General features: G+C 37.8%; 1 protein-coding gene across 10 annotated transcripts in view; it reads right to left on the bottom strand.

Moving 5' to 3' along the window:
• The window catches only part of DTNB (dystrobrevin beta), a 243,097-nt gene that overhangs the window by 205,278 nt on the left and 19,191 nt on the right, over window positions 1–18,628 (bottom strand). For all 10 annotated transcript variants that reach the window (XR_003795006.1, XR_003795007.1, XM_029232736.1 and 7 more), the window contains exons 2-3: window positions 15,346–15,413; window positions 2,829–2,909 (exon numbers count right to left, since the gene is read on the bottom strand). Coding sequence is in view for 8 of the 10 variants with exons in the window: in XM_029232736.1 (XP_029088569.1) it covers window positions 2,829–2,909; window positions 15,346–15,412 (148 nt within the window). In the remaining 2 variants the exon portion in view is untranslated. The remainder of the gene's footprint in view (window positions 1–2,828; window positions 2,910–15,345; window positions 15,414–18,628) is intronic.

Raw genomic sequence — 18,628 nt, 5'->3', positions numbered from 1 at the left:
AACTAACAAGGCAGGCATAATGGACACTATATGAAGTCCTGCCCCCAGTGATTAGAAAATATGCTTTATTTTCAATAACACAAAGAACATGTAAAAAAACTGACCTTATCCTGAGTCATAAAACTAATCCCAATAAGTTTTAAAGGATTAAAATCATATAAGCCATGCTCTGTGATCAAAATGAAATTGTCAGAAATCATTATCAAAAAGAAAACTTTTAAAATAAACTTTAGAAATGAATAAACACACTACTTGGAAATTTCCTTAATCTGATTAAGGATATCTACAAAAAACTGCAGCAAATTACTTAATAGTAAAATGTTGAAAGCCATTCCTCTGATATTGGGAATAAGATAAGAAATGCCCACTGTCATCATTCCTATCGTATTTCAAATCCTAACCTATATAAATATGCAGTAATTATCAGTACAAGTACTGGAAATAAAAGTAACTGTCATTATTCAGAAATGACAAAATTACACACATTGAAAATCATAAAGATTCTGCATGTATATCACTAAAATTAATATTTGAGTCTAGAATGACTGCTAGGTACAAATCAAGATATGAAAGTCACTGTATTTCTAAATATATACCAGGACTCAGGAATAAATCCAATAAAGGATGTGCAACATCTCTACCAAAAAATATATAAATTAGCAAAACTTAAAGACCTAAATAAATGGAGGGATATGTCAGGTTCACAGAAATGAAATCTCAACACTGGAAATACATCAATTCTCCCCAACTTGATCTACAGATTCAGTGTAGTCCCAACAAAATCCCACAGGACTATACATTAAAAGGATGAATTTTATTATACGTAAATTATACTTTAAAAAAAAATGAAGGAAAGAAATCCCAGCACAAATCTTTGTTTTTGTTCATTTTTAGTAGAAATTAACAAGCAAATTCTAAACTTTGTGTGAAAATAAATGTAAAAAGGCCAAGAATGTCTCAGACAATCTTAAAAAGTAAAATAGAACAAAAGTACCCAGAACATACTATAAAGCTCTAACAGTGATTATTGGTATAAGGATAGACAAACAGACCAATGCAACACAAAAAGTCCAAAAGCAGATCCTCTCACATATGGACACAGCTATGAACATTCTTGTACATTTCTCCTAATGAATATGAGAAAAAGATTTTTTTAGTAATGAAGAAAAAGGATGGTCTTTTCAATAAATAGTGTAGGGTCAACTGAACATATATATGGAAAAAATGAAATCTGACTCCTACTTATAATCTGGAGTAAAAAAAATTTCAGGTGGACTGAAGAATCATATGTGACAAAATAAAACTGCTAGAACAATGCATTTTTTACTTTATATTACTAATGCCACTAGCCTGGCTCAGCCCACACATAGACTATTGTGTTCCAAGAATAATTATGGGAAGAAGTATAAAAATGGTAGTTCCTGTAGGACAGCGGTTTTCAAACTTTTTGACAACAACATGCAAATATATTTAAATCAACACACACACACGCCTCTAGATATATAAAAAACACGTTTCACAAAATACTTTACCACATAAGCTACGTTCTGACTTTTTTTTCTTTCTCTTTTTTTTTCTCCATTACATGCTTTAAATTCTGGCTACAGCTCACCAAAACAGTTTCAGGAACCATTAACAGGTCACAACCCATAATTTGAAAACAATGCTTTGGGAAACCAGAGAAGAAACATGACTTCAGTCTAGGATGGTATGGTAAACTCTTTGGAGAGAATTTTAAGCTAGGATTTTTGAGTAGGACTTAAAGTAGTGTAGAAGTATTTAAATATAAAATGACTTGTACAAGGTCACGGGTTTATAATAAATGACAAACAAAACCTGGAGTAAAACAGGTTCTCCCATTCTAAGGCTAATGTTCTTTCCATTACACAAAACAGTTTTTCATTAATACACACACACACACACACACATACCTGAGAAAAGTACAATAATTCTAAGTTAGTTCATCTGCACACAAATTAAGAAAGATTTTATATGCATTTTACAAATATTTTAAGTTACGTATTTTATAAGTAGCAATTGTGGAAGCAACTGCTTAGAGAAAAGGCTGATTTGTGTTATATTAAGTTTAAACAAGAAAGTTAATTTTTATTACGCCTTTATCAAATTATTAGTTTTTCTTTCTCTCCAGAAGCTGATAAACTGTATTAATTTTACATAAAACTCTGTATTAAAAACAGTGACAAGGAGAAATCAATTCTCGCATTCAAAGAATTAATTAATCTTGGGACTTCCCTGGTGGCGCAGTGGTTAAGAATCCGCCTGCCAATGCAGGGGACACGGGTTCAAGCCCTGGTCCGGGAAGATCCCACATGCCGCGGAGCAACTAAGCCCATGCGCCACAACTACTAAGCCTGCATTCTAGAGTTTGCAAGCTACAACTACTGAGCCCGAATGCCACAACTAGTGAAGCCCGTGTGCCTAGAGTCCATGCTCCACAACAAGAGAGGCCACCGCCATGAGAAGCCCGCACACCGCAAGGAAGAGGAGTCCCCACTCACCGCAACTAGAGAAAGCCCGCGCACAGCAACAAAGACCCAACACAGCCATAAATAAATAAATAAATCATTTTTTTAAAAAATAAAGAATTAATTAATCTCAAAACTAGTTACCTTATTGAGTTTCTTAAATATTTTGAGGGACACCCAGAATAAATTAACAAGCTCTTTCCATTACAAAGCTTATATTCTGATAAACACTTAAGACAAAATAATTCAATTAACATTACAATATGACTAAAACACATTAAAATCTTCTATATTATCAAGAGCTCTATCCAGCTATCATAGAAATGAGTAGAAATGACTTACGGTTGCATCGTTTTTGCACAAATCGCAATTTGCAAGCTGTTCTGTAAGTTGATAGTCGTATGACATCAAAATTCTGAGCACCTGAAAAGGGGCAAATAAAAAATCTTCAACTAGATTTACCATTTAATTTCCACATGCTGGGGAAGTGACTCTATTCCATTGTGTTGGCACAGCCTATACACAACATGTCAACAAGGCCCTCTTTGGATAAAACACAAAGTGGGGAAGAAGGGTTAAAAATGCTTTCTGCGTGCCCACTCCATGCCAAGCACGATGTCAGCAGTTTTGCCTATATCATCCTATCTGCTAGCCTAAGAAAACTCTGAGGGGAGGACCACTCATGACTTGAGTGAATGAACTATGTATTCCGCAAAATGAAAAAAAGTGGTATAGTAGGGAAGACCCTAGCCCAGAGTCAGGAAAGCTAAATTCCAGCCCCAGTCTGACCACCAACCATAGGCCATGACCGTGGCCATGTTACATTCCTTCTTCTCAGCCTCACTGTCCTCATCTATAAAAGGGGGAACTGGACGAGCTGATCTCTAAGCTCCCCTTCCAGGTCTGTGGCAGCCTGTGTTTTTCAAAAAAGGGACACAACAGTATTTCCAGACCAGTACTTTTATGTGCCTCTAGTATGCTGCCCCTCCCCATCAAGAACTAAAGATTCTTTCCCTCCACTTGCACCTGAGGACACTGTGACTGCCTCAATGAATAGAATGTGGCAGAGGAACACTGCCTGACTTCTGAAGGTGGGCGATAAAATGTGGGACAGCTTGTCTGTGTTCTCACTCTCTCAGGATGCTTGCCCTAGGAACCTGGACACCATTGTTGTGAAGAAGCCCAAACTAGCTGATATGGAGAAACCACACAGAGACACCGATACCCAGAGAAACTGAGTCCATCAGCTGAAAGTCAATAGCAATTACCAAACATGTAAGTGAGCAAGGCAACAAATGATCCAGCCCTGAGTCTCTGAGTCTTCCAATGGACGCCTGAGACATCATGCAGGAAAGTCAAGACATAAGCACTGGACGCTGTTCTAATTTTAGACCCAAAAAAGGTATAAACAAAATAAATGACTGTTTGGGGATAGGTAATATATAGCCATAGTAACTAGAACAAAGCCTAAATTATATGAATCTATAAATCAAACTTTGTTTTCATTTCAAAATTTGCTGTAGGGCTTCCCCGGTGGCGCAGTGGTTGAGGGCCGATGCAGGGGACACGGGTTCGTGCCCCGGTCCGGGAAGATCTCACATGCCGCGGAGCAGCTGGGCCCGTGAGCCATGGCTGCTGAGCCTGCGCATCTGGAGCCTGTGCTCTGCAACGGGAGAGGCCACAACAGTGAGAGGCCCACGTACCGAAAAAAAAAAAAAAAAATTGCTGCCTTGAATTTTAAGGCCACTTTAGGGAACTCTGGCCTCCAGCGTGAGTTTTTTTATTTCACCTATGCTGCCTTTGTAAGATCTGGCAGCAACTTTTGATTCAAAAAAGGCAAAGTGAACCAGCACAAATTATCTTATACCAATATTTACAGTCATCTTTCATTTCTGCTCATAGAAAAAAAAAAAGGAAGGATTTTTCCAGGTTTTTGGTGAAAGTAATATTTATTGACCAAAAAGTGAAGCAAAGATTTCTCTTAATCTCACTTCAATCAACCCTTGCCTTGATGTCACAATTAAAATTATTTCCTCCATCACCTGGTTCTCACAAAATTTCTACCCTTCTATACATGCACGTTATAGTTCTATTTTCTTTTTTTAATATAACGGGTTTTTTGAAATATAATTCATCCATTAAAGTATTCAACTTAGTTGTGCAACCATCACCACAGTCAGTTTTTCATTATCTCCAAAAAGAAACCTCTTCCCCCTATGAGTCACTTTGCCCATTTTTTAATTGAGTTGTCTTTCATTATTGAGTTATAAGTACTTTATATGTTGTAGATACAAGTCCCTTATGAAATATATGATTTGCAAATTTTTTTTTCCCATTCTCTGAGTAGCCATTTCACTTTCTTGGTCGTATCTAATGGGGCACAAAAGGTTTTAATTTTGATAAATCCAATATATCTGTCTGTTATTTTGTCACTTGTGCTTTTGGTGTCATACCTGAGAAGGCTTTGCCTAATCTAAGTTCATGAAGATTTATACCTATGTGTCCTTCTAAAAGTTTTACAGTTTTAGATCTTACATTTAGGGCTATATTTTTAGTTAATTTATTATGCGGTATGAGGCAGAGGTTCAAATTCATTCTTTTGCATATGGATACCCACTTGTCCCAGCACCATTTGTTCAAAATACTATTCTTTCTTCATTAAATGGTCTTGGTATCCTTGTGAAAAATCAAGTGACCACAGATGTATGGGTTTAATTTTTAACTTTCAATTCTATCCCACTGATTATATGTCTATTCTTATGCCAGTACCACACAATCTGGATCATTGTGGCTTTGTAGTTCTCAAATTCGGAAGTGTGAGTCTTCCAACTTTGTTCTCTTTTGAGACTGTTTTGGCTACTCTGGGTCGAATTTCCATATGAATTTTAGGATCAGCCCATCCATTTCTTCAAAAAAGCCAGTCTTTTTATGAGGACTGCAATGAGTTTGTGGATCAATTTAAGGAATAGTGACATCTTAATGATAAATCTTCTGATCCTTTAATACAGGATATCTTTCCATTTATTTAGTCTTCCTTAATTTCTTTCAACAGTGTTTTGTAGTTTTCAGAGTATAAGTTTTACACTTCTTTTGTTAAATTTATTCAGTCTGATTTTCTTTTACTCATTTAGTTTCTATATTACTATCTCAGCCTAAATATTTTAAATTGGAACCATTAAATATTAATTATTCAAAACCAAACCAATAATTTTAAGAAAGAATGCCAACACATGTCCAAGAACATTTAATAAATAACCCATCAGCAAATCACTGCAGGTAATTTTAATGTCTAAACATTTACTTCTATGAAATATTTTAATGAGAAACACTGATAAAACGAATATTAACAGCTAGGAAAGGAAAGTTCCACCCCCATCTGATCAAACAGAAACATTACTAATCTGACTGATGAGACTTTTTGCAGGGTATTTATTAGGCAATGCTTGCTAGTGGAAAAGTAACTACAGAAAAAAGGTAGTGCACCTGGTATAACTCACTCTTTTCAGACTCCTTCTCCAGTGCAGAGTCAGATTTGTCACCACAAAAGATGAAATAGAGCAGATATCACACAAGTCCAAAGCTAACTAGTTTAGGAAAATAGGAAACTCCAAATGCTTCAGACCAGTTTGCCAGAAATCTCTACACTGAAGTTTCAGGAACTAGTCAAGAATCAAGTATCACTTTGCTTCCCTTTGCCAGTCTGATCCTTGTGAAAATACATCACTCTAAATGTATTGAAGAAAATGTAGAGAGAGCAGAGGGATGTTACATGATTCAGAAATTCTAAGAAGTCCTGGCCAGAGCATCATTTTTTAAAAATCTAATAGCAGTCCAAATCCAAACATAATTTCTAAAAGTTAAGATATAATTAATAACCTTAGAACTTTATTAAAATATTATTGTACCAATATTCAACCAAACTTCCCATATGTTTCCCTTCTTCTGAAGCAGCCATCTTCCCTAATTTATGTAAGGAGAATCCTCATACAGTGCCTAAGAATAGCCTTCATTTTTTTAATACTTCCCCTATGTAAATGTCACATTAATTTCCTGATCAGAAAATATGGTAGTTTGGCAAATACAAAATAGAAAAGCCCCCAGTGAAGAAACTGAAATGACTGGAATATCACTTTGGGAATTCTGAACTAGAAATGATTACTCTTCACTATCATTCATTTCAAGAATATTTCATTAAAAGAAATACAATAAAATGTCATTTTTATACTAATGTCAGACAATGTTTCAAGCCCACCCAGAAATTACACAGGTTTTCCCTGGTGATGCAGGGGTTAAGAATCCACCCGCCAATGCAGGGGACACAGGTTCGAGCCCTGGTCTGGGAAGATCCCACATGCGGCGGAGCAACAAAGCCCACGTGCCACAACTACTGAAGCGCGCGCACCTAGAGCCCACGCTCCACAACAAGAGAAGCCACTGCAATCAGAAGCCCGTGCACCACAACAAAGAATAGCCCCTGCCTGCGGCAACTACAGAAAGCCTGCATGCAACGAGGACCCAACGCAACCAGAAATTAATTAATTAATTAAATTTTAAAAAAGAAAAGAAATGATACAGAGAGCCCTAACTAAATATCCAGGCAGAACTCTGGCCCCAGTTAGAAAGCCCAGTGAAATTCGTGAACAGACAGGGAACCAATGGGACACTGGGTACCCAAGAGGTACAGGAGAAAGATAGGGAAAGGATAAGAAAGGATTAAGCCTTCTTTGCACTTTATGGCTCTCCTTATTCATGAGAATGGGATATGAATGTTCTATAGTATAACCAAATCCCAAGGAAAGCAAAGAGTCAAATGGAAGGGTTTTACTGTATCTGTTTGTATCAGAAGCTTATATCAAAACCTCCAGGGGAGGAAGCTGGAATCTTCATTCTTAACAAATGCCCCTAAAGAGTCTTATAATCAAGCTAGTTTTGGGAAACATAGGACTACCCAACTCAACTTAAAGGTCTAGCTCATGCACCTCTCACATTTTACCTCACACTCAACTCCAATCAGTCTGGACTACCTATAGTTACCCAAACATACCGGGTCCCGTCACCTCTGGGACTTGGTAAGTGATAGTGCCCCAGCCCTTCCTTCACCACATTATTGGGCTGACTCAGCCAAGACATCACTTCCTCCCAGATTCCTTCCTGAACCCGCCTTGCTTCCCCCATCATGGCTCCTACTGCGCTATCATCCCTTGTTCCCACTTCCAGGAAAACAAAATCCGTGAAGGCAGAGACCATTTTACTGTTGTATTATTCATTACTGTATGTCCCAAAGTAGAACACAATAAAACTAGCACCTAAATATTTATTGAATGAATAAATAACTGAAAACTGGGAAGTTCTGGGTTGTCTGATATAAAAAAGGCTTTTTCCCAAAAACTTACAAAGTTATGTCAAAAGGATATACAGCTGCAGACACTAGCAAGGAAAGGCTCATGGAGGGAGATGATAAAAGTAGTGGGGAAGCCAATTCCTTTTCCTCTGTAAACATGTTGATGCTTTTAACTTTCCTCAGGTAGGGCAGAGCACTCCAAACTGTGTTCCAGGAAGCCACAGGATTTGATGGACGTGCTCAGCAGACTAATGACAGGGATAAGGAAGTAAATGCACTTTGCTGAAAATCGAATCTAACTGGGGAGATGAGGAGGAAGGAAGGAGAAACGGGAGAAGAGATTATAAATCTAATAAACGTAAGTACAGTAACATGTCTGAATTGTCTAAAAACTTTCACAAGCACTTCTAATTAGGAAAAAAATTTTTTTTCAAAAAAAATATTAGTCTGAATAAGCAACAAATATGAACACGAATGACTTCCTCATTTTTTTCTTGGCAGTACACTTAAAAACCCTAGGGACCAAAGATGAAGCCAGAGGTCCCAGCAGAGAGGAAGGTACAGATAAAACCAAGATCACTGAAGGGTGACTCTCTCAGCGGGTGAACTAGGAAAAAAAGTTTTAAAATCCCGCAAAAGGAAATGGCTGTGACACGTACCTGGCTCCACCAAGATCTGGATTTAAATTTTTGTAAATAATGGCAAACAAAGAAAGTGATAACCAAATAGGCTGGATAAAACAAAAATGGATTACACAAGATAAAAATAAAGTCTAATTTGTGGAGTTCAAAAGATAATACAAAAAAGAGCATATATTTAATAAAGGAGGTACTCTAACACATTCTAATATTCTTGTATCACTTTGAACAAAGTTATAAATATTGATATGATTTGGGCTTCATTTTTTTTTTACATCTTTATTGGAGTATAATTGCTTTACAATGGTGTGTTAGTTTCTGCTTTATAAAAAAGTGAATCAGTTATACATATACATATGTTCCCATATCTCTTCCCTCTTGCGTCTCCCTCCCTCCCACCCTCCCTATCCCACCCCTCTAGGTGGTCACAAAGCACCGAGCTGATCTCTCTGTGCTATGCGGCTGCTTCCCACTAGCTATCTATCTTACGTTTGGTAGTGTATATATGTCCATGCCACTCTCTCACTTTGTCACAGCTTACCCTTCCCCCTCCCCATATCCTCAAGTCCATTCTCTAGTAGGTCTGTGTCTTTATTCCTGTCTTACTCCTAGGTTCTTCATGACGTTTTTCTTTTCTTAAATTCCATATATATGTGTTAGCATACAGTATTTGTCTTTCTCTTTCTGACTTACTTCAATCTGTATGACAGACTCTAGGTCCATCCACCTCATTACAAATAGCTCAATTTCATTTGTTTTTATGGCTGAGTAATATTCCATTGTATATATGTGCCACATCTTCTTTATCCATTCATCCGATGATGGACACTTAGGTTGTTTCCATCTCCTGGTTATTGTAAATAGAGCTGCAATGAACATTTTGGTACATGACTCCTTTTTTTTTTTTTTTTTTTTGCGGTACACGGGCCTCTCACTGTTGTGGCCTCTCCCATTGCGGAGCACAGGCTCCGGACGCGCAGGCTCAGCGGTCATGGCTCACGGGCCCAGCCGCTCCACGGCATGTGTGATCTTCCCGGACCGGGGCACGAACCCGTGTCCCCCGCATCGGCAGGTGGACTCTCAACCACTGCGCCACCAGGGAAGCCCCATGACTGTTTTTGAATTATGGTTTTCTCAGGGTATATGCCCAGTAGTGGGATTGCTGGGTCATATGGTAGTTCTATTTGTAGTTTTTTAAGGAACCTCCATACTGTTCTCCATAGTGGCTGTACCAATTCACATTCCCACCAGCAGTGCAAGAGGGTTCCCTTTCCTCCACACCCTCTCCAGCATTTATTGTTTCTAGATTTTTTGATAATGGCCATTCTGACTGGTGTGAGATGATATCTCATTGTAGTTTTGATTTGCATTTCTCTAATGATTAATGATGATGAGCATTCTTTCATGTGTTTGTTGGCAGTCTGTATATCTTCTTTGGACAAATGTCTATGTAGGTTTTCTGCCCATTTTTGGATTGGGTTGTCTGTTTTTTTATTATTGAGCTGCATGTAAATTGTAAATTTTGGAGATTAATCCTTTGTCAGTTGCTTCATTTGCCAATATTTTCTCCCATTCTGAGGGTTGTCTTTTGGTCTTGTTTATGGTTTCCTTTGCTGTGCAAAAGCTTTGAAGTTTCATTAGGTCCCATTTGTTTATTTTTGTTTTTATTTCCATTTCTCTAGGAGGTGGGTCAAAAAGTATCTTGCTGCTATTTATGTCATAGAGTGTTCTACCTATGTTTTCCTCTAAGAGTCTGACAGCTTCTGGCCTTACATTTAATCCATTTGGGCTTCATTTTAGTTGATGTTAAAATTTCTGAAGTAATCACAAAAAGAACAGAAAAAGAACATACCACTCACAAGTAAGTAGAGGGAAAAAGTAGAATGGAGGGAAGCTCAATTCATCTAATAGAAGTCAAGAAAGGAGGGAAAAAAAAACAGAGGAAGGACAAAACTGAAGTACAAAATAAAATGGAAGAAAAATGAAACATATCAGTATTCATAAAAAAGGTTAAACAGGGCTTCCCTGGTGGCGCAGCGGTTGAGAGTCCGCCTGCCGATGCAGGGGACACGGGTTCGTGCCCCGGTCCGGGAAGATCCCACATGCCACAGAACGGCTAGGCCCGTGAGCCATGGCCGCTGAGCCTGCGCGTCCGGAGCCTGTGCTCCGCAACGGGAGAGGCCACAACAGTGAGAGGCCCACGTACCGCAAAAAAAAAAAAAAAAAAAAAAAAAAAAAGAAAGCTGGTATAGATATATTAATATACAACAAAACAAACTTTGAAGCAAAAAAGCATTACTAGAAAAAAAAAGTTTACCTATATAATAATAAAAGATTCAATTTCCCAGGAAGACAGAACATTTTAATATATATGCATCTAAATACAAAAGCTTCAAAACACAGAACTACAGGGGGGAAATTTTAAATCCATGATCAAAGCAGAGATTTTTAACATCTTCCAGTAATTAAGATCAAGCAGTCAAATCAGAAAAGACAAAAAGATTTTAGTAAAACATAATGAGCTTGATCTAGATAACACAGAAATCATACACATGATTTTCAAGCACTCATGGAATATTTAGAAAAACATATAAATATCAACAAATACAAAGATTCTAGAACATCCCTCACTCCCTGACCCATAATCCCATTAAGCTAAATATCTTTATTATTAAAACAGACATTCATTTACGAATTTAAAAGGATACTTCTCATTAATCTACAACAGAAATTAGAAAACACAGAGATCTGATAATGAAAATAGTATATATCAGAACACATGTAATACAAAAATAGAAAATCACAGAAAAGTATATTCTTCAATGCTTACATAAGAAAGAAAAAAGTCTGAAAATAAATGGCCTACATTAGAAAAAGAAAAATACAACTGCCTAAAGTAGAAAGAAGAAAATAATAAACCACGTAATGGCATGAAATAATGACATAGAAAACAAAGATACATAGAGAGGACCAATAAAGCCAAAGTTCCTTGAGAAGACCAATAAAAGTGACAAAATTCTGGAAAAGGAAAAATTCTGGAATCTCTGAGCATGGAGGCCTGGCATCAAGTATTTTGTAGACTCATCTAGAAAGTTTTTACTTTAGCACCAGAGTCGAAAGATTATCACCCTTCCTTTTTCTTAGTAATGTTACATCATGTAAAAATCGTAAACTATCAAATTATTTGTACGTAATTTATTCTACTCCTCCTTTAATAAATACTTATTGAATTGCTGGGGCTACCATGATAAATACATGTGATTCTTACTTTCATGGTGCTTAGAGTCCAGAAGATAAAATATTAAGCAAAGAAAGAACAAACTGATTTCATCACTGTTCAAAATAGGAAATTAAAACATACTGTCTAAAAATAGAAAGGCTTAAGAATACTACTGAAAGGCACAACAATAAAGGTAACACAAGATAAAAAACACAAGCTATCTAAACTATTAAATTCCTATGACCGCTTTCATGCTACAACAGCAGAGTTGAGTAGCTATGACAGAGAACTCATCATATGGCCTGCAAATCCTAAAATATTTACTTTCTGGCTCTTTAAGAAAAAGACTGCTGGCCCCAGAACTATGTATGTTAAGGAGAAATATATTATATGTCACTGTATCATCTCAAGAGAAGCAGAAAACAACTGATAAAATTCTATACTCATTCGTGATTTAAAGAAAATAACAGTAATAACTCTTGGTAAATTAGGACAGAAAAGTAGATCTTTCACCTGATGAAGGGTACAAAACCTACAACAAATATCATTTTAATAGTGAAATATTACATCCATTCCCATTCAAGTCAAAAACAAGACAAGAATGCCTGCTATCTTCCCAACTCTTAAATACAATATCTGAGGTCCTAACCAGTACAGTAGGTCATGAAAAAGAGGTATAAGGGTTGCAAAAATAAGAGTCAAAATGGCCTTTCTTTAAAAATAATGCAGTTCCATAGAATGTACACCACCAAGAATGAACCCTAATGTAAACCATAGACTTTGAGTGATTATGATGTGTCAATGTAGGTCCATCAGTTGTAATGGACGTGCCACTCTGGTGTGGGTGCTAATAGTGGGGGAGACCATGCATGTGCCAGGGCAGGGGGTATATATGAGATAGCTCTGTTCCTTCCTCTTTCATTTGGCTATGAACCTAAAACTGCTCTAAAAAAATAAAGTCTTTTTAAAAAATGATGCACATGTAGTTACCTACCTAAGCAGAATAAACTAACCATTAAGACTAATGAAAGAGTGGAGAAAGATCATTGGATTCAAAACTGACATACTAAAATCAACCCAATACCTAGATGATAGGGCCAAGTCATAAGGCTGGCAAATGGTGATTTCTGCATCCTCAGAGAGTAATCATAACGCAGATTTGGGGTGATGTTGGAAATGAGAGTGGGGCTTCCCACAGAAGATACCATTGCCACCAATGCAATACCTCCTGTGAAGAAACAGAGGAGGCTCAAGAAGCCATACCCACCAAACATCTCCCAGACTGTTCATGTCCTTGAGTTTGTTACAGAGAATGGTAATTTATATGAAGTTAGTGTGTCAGTGATAACATTCACTAAGTAGTAAACCCAATTCTTTGCAGAATACCCAATTTCTACTTCAAATATCTACCCCAGTCATGCTCTCTCACATGCCCATGTGAGTGCACCCCAGGTAATTCTTAGTATGAGGAATTATTATTTATTTGGTTTCCATTTTTGTCGGTTTCCCTTTTAAAATGTAAGTGGCATGAGTGAAGTCAGGGACTGTTTTGTTCTCCCCTATAACCCTAGCACCTAGAATGGTGCCCGGAATGTAACAGATTCTCAGTAAATGTGTTAAAAATTAAATGAAAAGATGGTCCTTTTGCTGAGTCTGGAAGGGTAGGCAGGAACAACAAGCCAGATGAAGGTGAAGGCAACCCCATAAGCAACAGCACAGGGATATGGAAAACACGATCTATCTTGGGGAAAGCCAGTTCAGAACTGCTGGGAAATGACACACAAGGCATGTGATGGAAACTGGGAACCAAGAAAAAGAGTCCAGAAGGGCCTCATCTGGCACACTGCAGAGCTTGGGCTTTCTCAGGACTGTGATGACGAGCCCTGAAGGGATTTAAGAAGGAAGTAACCTAGAATAAATCTGGGTTCAATCTGGCAGCATCAGAGATCACCGATTTGAGAGTGTCAAGACTGAAGGAAAGGATCAGAAACCGACTGTTTTAGTTTAGACAAGTAACAAGGATACAAATATTAATAATAAACACAGCTTAATGCCACTGAACTGCATATTTATAAATGGTTAAAATAAATATGATTTATGTATATTTTACCACAATAAAAAAAAAGAGGAATTAAAAAAAAACACAGCTAGCCACATTAAATAACTACTTATCTGGGAAAGGAATGTGCTAAGTGCTTTAGTCACATTACCTCATTTAATCTTCATGATAGTTCTATGAAGTAGGTACAATTCCCATTTTATGGATGAAGAAACTGTAGCACAGAGAGAGAAAGTAACTTGCCCAAGGTTATACAGCCAGGAAGTGAGGGAGCCTAGATCCAAACCCAGGCAATCTGACTGCAGAGCCTGGATTCAACACCATCATGGTATGAGGAACAGACAGATTCAAGACTCACTTTTGAGGGAACACCCAGCTGCACTGTGCCATTTCCTTGGAGGTGAAAGGTGAGGTGGAGAGAAGTGACTCCAAGCCGTCTGGCTTAGATGACTAGCAGTTAGGGACTCAGAGCTACAAAAGTCCTTAAAGGTCACCCAGACCGACTGCCTAACCAATGCCAAAAATTTCTTTTCCTCCTTTAACGAACAGTTATCTAGGCTCTGCTTGGCAGGACAACGTAGGTCTGAGTTGAGTCAAACTCTGCCTCCCATTACTAAGACTCTGAAGACTTAAAATAGCTTGATAGTTGGAAGGGTCTTCTGAGACTTGATCTGCTGATTTTCACTCTGTGGTAGGTAGAATTCTAGAATTCTGCAACTACCTCAGGGGCCGTCTCAAGCTGACTCCTACTTCCCCCCCCCCCCCCCCCCCCCCCCCCCCCCCCCACCCCCTGCTTCAGCCAAGCAGAATGAATTTTATGACACTCATGTTGAAGGTCCTTGTAAGGAGCACAGTGCTTTTAAAAGGTTTCACAATCATTGGTACAAACTAATAACCTTATTTCCTGGCTAAGGAATTTGAGGTCCACCAAGTGTGAACGCACTGGTCAAGGTCACACAGACAAGCAATCGCAAAACAAAACAATCCTTCAAATACTGGGAACTGCCCTACTCTTCCTGGCCATCTTTTTCTTTGTTTGAGTTTCATATAAGAAACATATAAGAATATAGGAATATATGAGAATAAATAAGAATACATCAATTTAAGAATTTTTTAACAGAAGATTTCAAAGGGTATATAGTAAAGTAATATACCAAAGTACACATTCCTGCTTTTACTTTTTCCTACAGCTCTAAGTGTTTCCTAACACTTAGTCCTCGCTACCTTAGAATCTTTAACTAGTGTAAGGTAATTTACACAATATAATGTATTAATTACTTATCACCACCTGCAATCTCATGGTAACAGTGGAGTTACAGCAATAAGTCTAAATTGACTGGCATGCCTTAAACTCACAGATATTTTAGGTAACATTTCTGCCTTTTTATTTATGACCTTGAAGAAAGCAATTCAAGTCAATTCAATTAAAATATATGCTCTGGCTTGGTGTCCTCCAACTGCACGATTCTTTAACTCCCATTCTTCCCTTTCTAAAGCTTGTAACATAAAACTTATGATTAATGCTATGACTTGATCGGGGGAAAAAAAAAAAAAACATTCCCACACATACAAACAGGATTCCAGAAGCACTCAGGACTCACGCATTTCTATGAACAGCTGCCTCTTCTCTGCCATGGTCTTCCGCTTGTTCCCACTTTCCTCAATCATCCTAGAGACAAAGAAGGATACAATAAACCAATGTGTAATTTGACAATTCCACCAAGTGCTTATCAGTCTGTTGTGAAGAGGTACAAGAAACCAAGCTGTGTATGCATACATTAAAAGGATATCAGTAAAAATAAAGTAGAAGCACGATACAGAAAAAAACAAACTGCTGTTCCTTTATTTGATAGCTTCTAAAATATTATAAAGTCAATACTTAAATAAGCTCATACACTTGCTCCCTGTGCTGAAAATATGGGGCCATGTCTTATTTCTAACTTTATTTTCTCTGCAGAGTCCTGGATTAGTTGAGACATTTTCCCCATATTCCAACTGCTTTACATAGATAAACATGTTACTAAAGATAATTTAGATAATAATTATAATGAAAGGCTATAATAAAGAACATCAGGATAATTAGCTTATACATAAAAGGTATAAATAGAATCTTTTATTTTTATATTAAAAAGTATTAAACAAAAAAGGTATTCATCCACAAACTCAAAGAACTCCTAAATGTAAGTTTTTAATCACATGACTTTGGCTATGCCAGTCACTTTGTTTAAGAAAAAACTCTTTCCATGCATTATCTCATTTAATCCTCCCAATAACTCTGGGTGCTGGCATTATTATTATCCCCATTTTACAGATTAGGAAACAGATGCCTAGAAAAGAACACTAACTTGCTCAAGGACACACAACTCAGAAGCGGTAGAGTAAAATCCCAACCCTTTCATTAAACTTCTTTCATAATTTTTGCCTCTAGATGCATATTTTCAAATCTCTATGCTTAAAAAGCTAGAACACAATAGCCCATTGCATGGACCCTACTGATGCAAAATCTGTGACATCTCAGCCAAACTTCGCCTTACTCTATGAAGAAAAAAAATATCTAAACAAATAGCATAAGCTAAATATCCCTAAGAAGATTAAACTGCTGTAAATCATGGAGTGATTTATATAACATTGTCGAATACGTTAGAATCACGAATTAAATGGTAACTACACAAATTACATATCTATTAAAGCAAAGTGCCTGCTGAAAGTTTAGTTATAAATATATCCTAAAGAAAATTTAAAATGTAAATATATTCCTTACCATTCTGCAATTAATATTTTGATCATTAAAACTATCCCTTTCCGAGCTTCCCTGGTGGCGCAGTGGTTGAGAGTCCGCCTGCCGATGCAGGGGACGTGGGTTCGTGCCCCAGTCTGGGAAGATCCCACATGCCGCGGAGCGGCTGGGCCCGTGAGCCATGGCCACTGAGCCTGCGCGTCCGGAGCCTGTGCTCCGCAACCGGAGGGGGCACAAAAGTGAGAGGCCTGTGTACCGCAAAAAAAAAAAAAAACTATCCCTTTCCTAGATCACTGAAATGTTACCAAATAGGCTTCAATGTACATGATGGTTACCTAACAATTTGCCCCGAAGAGGAAACAGTTTTAAACGGAAAGAAAGTAAGCCAAAGAAAAAGCAACCAGAAACAGCAAACATCTAATGAAATCTAGGTCCTAGAGAAAAAAACAAGAGTTGGTACCAGGAGCCTATAATTATAATGAAACAAAGATATTCAAAAGCCTCCTCCCTGTCCCCAAACTTGGTCTCCCACTGGGTAATACAAATTTTAAATGCTAAACACAGGTTAAAACAGAGAATCATAATGTCCTTTATAATATATATCATTTATTATATACTTCTTCTACTTTTGCTATTTCTTTAAATCACTTTTTCTCAAGGTAGAATTATGAATTCCTGGAGATCCCTAAGTTTTTCATTACAGTTTTCTAAATTTTGTCTTTATTTCCAGATTAATCTTTTAAAAAATTAATATAAACATATTTTAGATCATCTGGATGACCACGAAACTACAAGTACTGCCGATGCCACTTCAGAGCCCACATCTGCATGTGTGATTACTGTGGCATTGGAACCAAGAGAGCACGTAAAGCAGGCGTCAGCAAGCTAGAGAAACTATAGTACCTGGACCAGATCTGACCTGCCACCTGTTTTTGCAAATAAAGTTTTACTGGGACACAGCCAAACCTATTCATTTATGTATTGTCTAAGGATGCTCTCATGCTACAATGGCAGAGTCGAGTGTTTTCAACAGAGAGCATCTGGCATGCAACGTCTAAAATAATTACCATCTGGTCCTTTAAGTAAAAGCATGCCAACCCAACCTAAAGCAATAGTAATTAATATTGCATTACTACACGTCTGGCTTTCCCATGGTGCCTGATAAGAAATCCTTTATTAGCTACTTTCTTCTCTGTCTTACTTCTCCACTCTTCTACCGGTATTTCCTAGGATCTAAAAAAAAAAAAAATTTTTTTTTTAATTTGCATTTGAGCCCTTATAGAGCACTTGCTTCTAGGGTAGCCCAAAATAAGACAGATTTGATCCTGTAAAACAGACCTCCAAGGTGAATTCTGTAAGTGGATCACTCGCCAACAGATGACAAGGATCCCAGTGCTGGCAGTAAGTAGCTTGGTGAGAACCCCTGGTGTGCTGCTGCATGGACAGTACTAAGACTCATGAAGTGGTGGAGCTAGTAAGGGACACAGGTAGAAGAAGATAATTGGCTTCTACAATAGCTTTAGCATTTGAGAGAGACAGGAGGACTGGAAATTTTAAAGACAATTAAATGGTTGAGCTTTTGTTAAGTAGGACGGATGCACAGAAGAAAGAAAATGTCAAGGCTTAAATCAGCCAAGTACCAACTCAGAGCATGCTATGAGAGCCAGAGACCTCCATGGCAGCACTTTTTAAGGAACCCTCAGCTCCCACAACTTGAGAGCAGATTGTGCTAAAAATCAGGCTCAAATTCTGTTTATGAAAGTAGGCAGCTTAACAAAGAAGACTGAATTCATAGTCCAGCCAAGATTCCCCTGAACCCTACAGGCCTGAAGAAGTGGCTCTCTGCTCTTGCTACAAGGGCAGTCTCCTCTGCCTAAAGACTATGCAAAGTTCTCATCTGCGATGCATGCCTAGAAAGATGCTGACCCTCCTCAGGATCTGTTTCTACCTCCCTCACTGCTTCTACGCTAATAACTAGGGTCAAGTCTTACATCATCAGAAAGGGAAGGTACTGTCCCTGCTTTGGATGGAAAAGGGCTGATTCATCAAAACAGCTGCTGGACCTGACGATATGCACTAACAGGAACTGGAAGAACATACCTGGGAATGGACCTTGAGAGTGCTGAACTTGAGCCAAGTGTAAAGTA

Source organism: Monodon monoceros, unplaced genomic scaffold (assembly GCF_005190385.1).
Source record: "Monodon monoceros isolate NGI ecotype Baffin Bay Population unplaced genomic scaffold, NGI_Narwhal_1 Super_Scaffold_19, whole genome shotgun sequence".
Lineage (NCBI taxonomy): Eukaryota > Metazoa > Chordata > Mammalia > Artiodactyla > Monodontidae > Monodon > Monodon monoceros.
This window is presented reverse-complemented; position numbering and strand designations above follow the sequence as displayed.